This window comes from Oncorhynchus kisutch, unplaced genomic scaffold (assembly GCF_002021735.2).
Source record: "Oncorhynchus kisutch isolate 150728-3 unplaced genomic scaffold, Okis_V2 scaffold1240, whole genome shotgun sequence".
Lineage (NCBI taxonomy): Eukaryota > Metazoa > Chordata > Actinopteri > Salmoniformes > Salmonidae > Oncorhynchus > Oncorhynchus kisutch.
Window position 1 is genome coordinate 65,001 of NW_022263185.1, and position 2,338 is coordinate 67,338.

The following is a 2,338-nucleotide window of genomic DNA, read 5'->3' on the forward strand; positions in this document are numbered from 1 at the left end:
TCAGTCTGTGTGTTTCAGTGTGGTTCTCACCTCGGACACCTGTTTGATGACGGCCCCAGACCCACAGGGAAACGATACTGCATCAACTCTGCCTCTCTGGGCTTCCAGTCTGCCTCAGCCTCTAGCCCACCCAGCAACGGAGATGGGGCTGGGGCAGGAGCTGGGGCAGGAGCTGGGGCTGGGGCAGGAGCTGGGGCTGGAGCTGGGGCAGGGGCTGGGGCTGGAGCTGGGGCTGGGCCAGGTGGTGCGGTCGGGGGCAAGACTGAGCTCTGAGTAAATGGTCTCCTTGGTCTTGGACAGATTTCAGGAATACAGGAAGTGCAGGCACGGTCACTCACTCCTTATCCAAACTGGTGGCCTAGGTCCTGGTCGAAATGTTACGAACAGAACAGAGATCAGCTGGAGAATATAGGTTACACAGAACCCGAAAACAGTCAGCCAACTAGGTTACACAGAACCTGAAAACAGTCAGACAACTAGGTTACACAGAACCCGAAAACAGTCATCCAACTAGGTTACACAGATCCGAAAACAGTCATCCAACTAGGTTACACAGATCCGAAAACAGTCAGACAACTAGGTTACACAGAACCGAAAACAGTCAGCCAACTAGGTTACACAGAACCCGAAAACAGTCAGACAACTAGGTTACACAGAACCCAAAAACAGTCAGACAACTAGGTTACACAGAACCCGAAAACAGTCATCCAACTAGGTTACACAGAACCCGAAAACAGTCAGACAACTAGGTTACACAGATCCGGAAAACAGTCAGCCAACTAGGTTACACAGATCGGAAAACAGTCATCCAACTAGGTTACACAGATCCGAAAAACAGTCAGACAACTACAGTCAGCTCAATAAGGGGCCATCAGCACCCCTTAGAAACATGTGGAACATGATGCCTCTTCTGTGCTCATGTAGGTTACACACATTCAAACACAGTCGGTCAAACACAGTCGGTAAAATGACCCCAGTGGCCATGTACCAAGCTGGCCCACCTCTGGCTACCAGCCCTTAATGAATAGACCTCTACTGTACAACTGTCTGAGGAGGCACATATTGGATGCAGTTCCACGTTGCTCACATTGCTTTCATACCGTTTAGATTATATTTGAAAGTATATATATATACTATATAATATATCAACTGTTATATATTTTTCTTTCTAGTATATTTAAAACTTTATGCTTTTTTGGGGGGGGAAAAAGTGAATGAATTATATATTATTATGATTGTGTGGACTTGACTTTGAAGAGCAATGTGTGTTGTTTAATAGATAATAAATAAATAAAAAGTGATATTTGATACAGAGGGGTGGATAGTTTGAGGACGACGCTCCTATGAGCTGTAAAATAAACACATCGAGGATAAATAAGCATTCTGTCCAATATGGAGACATACACACACACTACACACACACACACACTACACACACTACACACACTACACACACACACACACACACTATACACACACACACTACACACACACACACACACACACTATACACACACACACACACACTACACACACACACACACTATACACACACACACTACACACACATACACACCAATAAGAAACACACACACTACACACACACACACACACACACCAATAAGACAGAGCAGATTGTGTTCAGTGTGAATACAACACTAGCCTGTCTTTCTAAAGGTTTCTCCTGTCCTTCCACTCCCTGCTGTTGGTCCTTCTATTCTCGTCTCCAGTTGAATATGTTTGTTTTTCCTTGTGTTTTTTTGATTCCCAGACTTGTATTGACAGAAAGTTATATTAAAATAAACCTTGACACAATGATGTTGATGTTTTACTTTAGTTATTTGGATGTCTGTTTTTGTTGACCATGTTCAAACATATTTGTTTGAGAGAAGAGTTGAAGACTTAAGTTTACATTTGTAGCAAACAAGACCAAAATATTTGAACTTTCAAAAAGGTCCAACCTGCCTGTTGTAAGGAGGTAACCTGGGGAGTGGATAGAACCTGCCTGTTGTAAGGAGGTAACCTGGGGAGTGGACAGAACCTGCCTGTTGTAAGGAGGTAACCTGGGGAGTGGATAGAACCTGCCTGTTGTAAGGAGGTAACCTGGGGAGTGGACAGAACCTGCCTGTTGTAAGGAGGTAACCTGGGGAGTGGATAGAACCTGCCTGTTGTAAGGAGGTAACCTGGGGAGTGGACAGAACCTGCCTGTTGTAAGGAGGTAACCTGGGGAGTGGATAGAACCTGCCTGTTGTAAGGAGGTAACCTGGGGAGTGGACAGAACCTGCCTGTTGTAAGGAGGTAACCTGGGGAGTGGACAGAACCTGCCTGTTGTAAGGAG

The 2,338-nt window shown here is 45.3% G+C and overlaps 1 protein-coding gene across 13 annotated transcripts in view; it reads left to right on the plus strand.

Annotated features, from left to right (window-relative positions):
- The window catches only part of LOC109885739 (methionine-R-sulfoxide reductase B3, mitochondrial), a 44,136-nt gene extending 42,317 nt beyond the window's left edge, over positions 1-1,819 (plus strand). For all 13 annotated transcript variants that reach the window (XM_031818052.1, XM_031818050.1, XM_031818051.1 and 10 more), the window contains one exon: positions 19-1,819. In XM_031818052.1, coding sequence (XP_031673912.1) covers positions 19-273 — 255 coding nt within the window. In that variant the 3' untranslated portion in view covers positions 274-1,819. The remainder of the gene's footprint in view (positions 1-18) is intronic.
- The last annotated feature ends 519 nt before the right edge of the window (positions 1,820-2,338 follow it).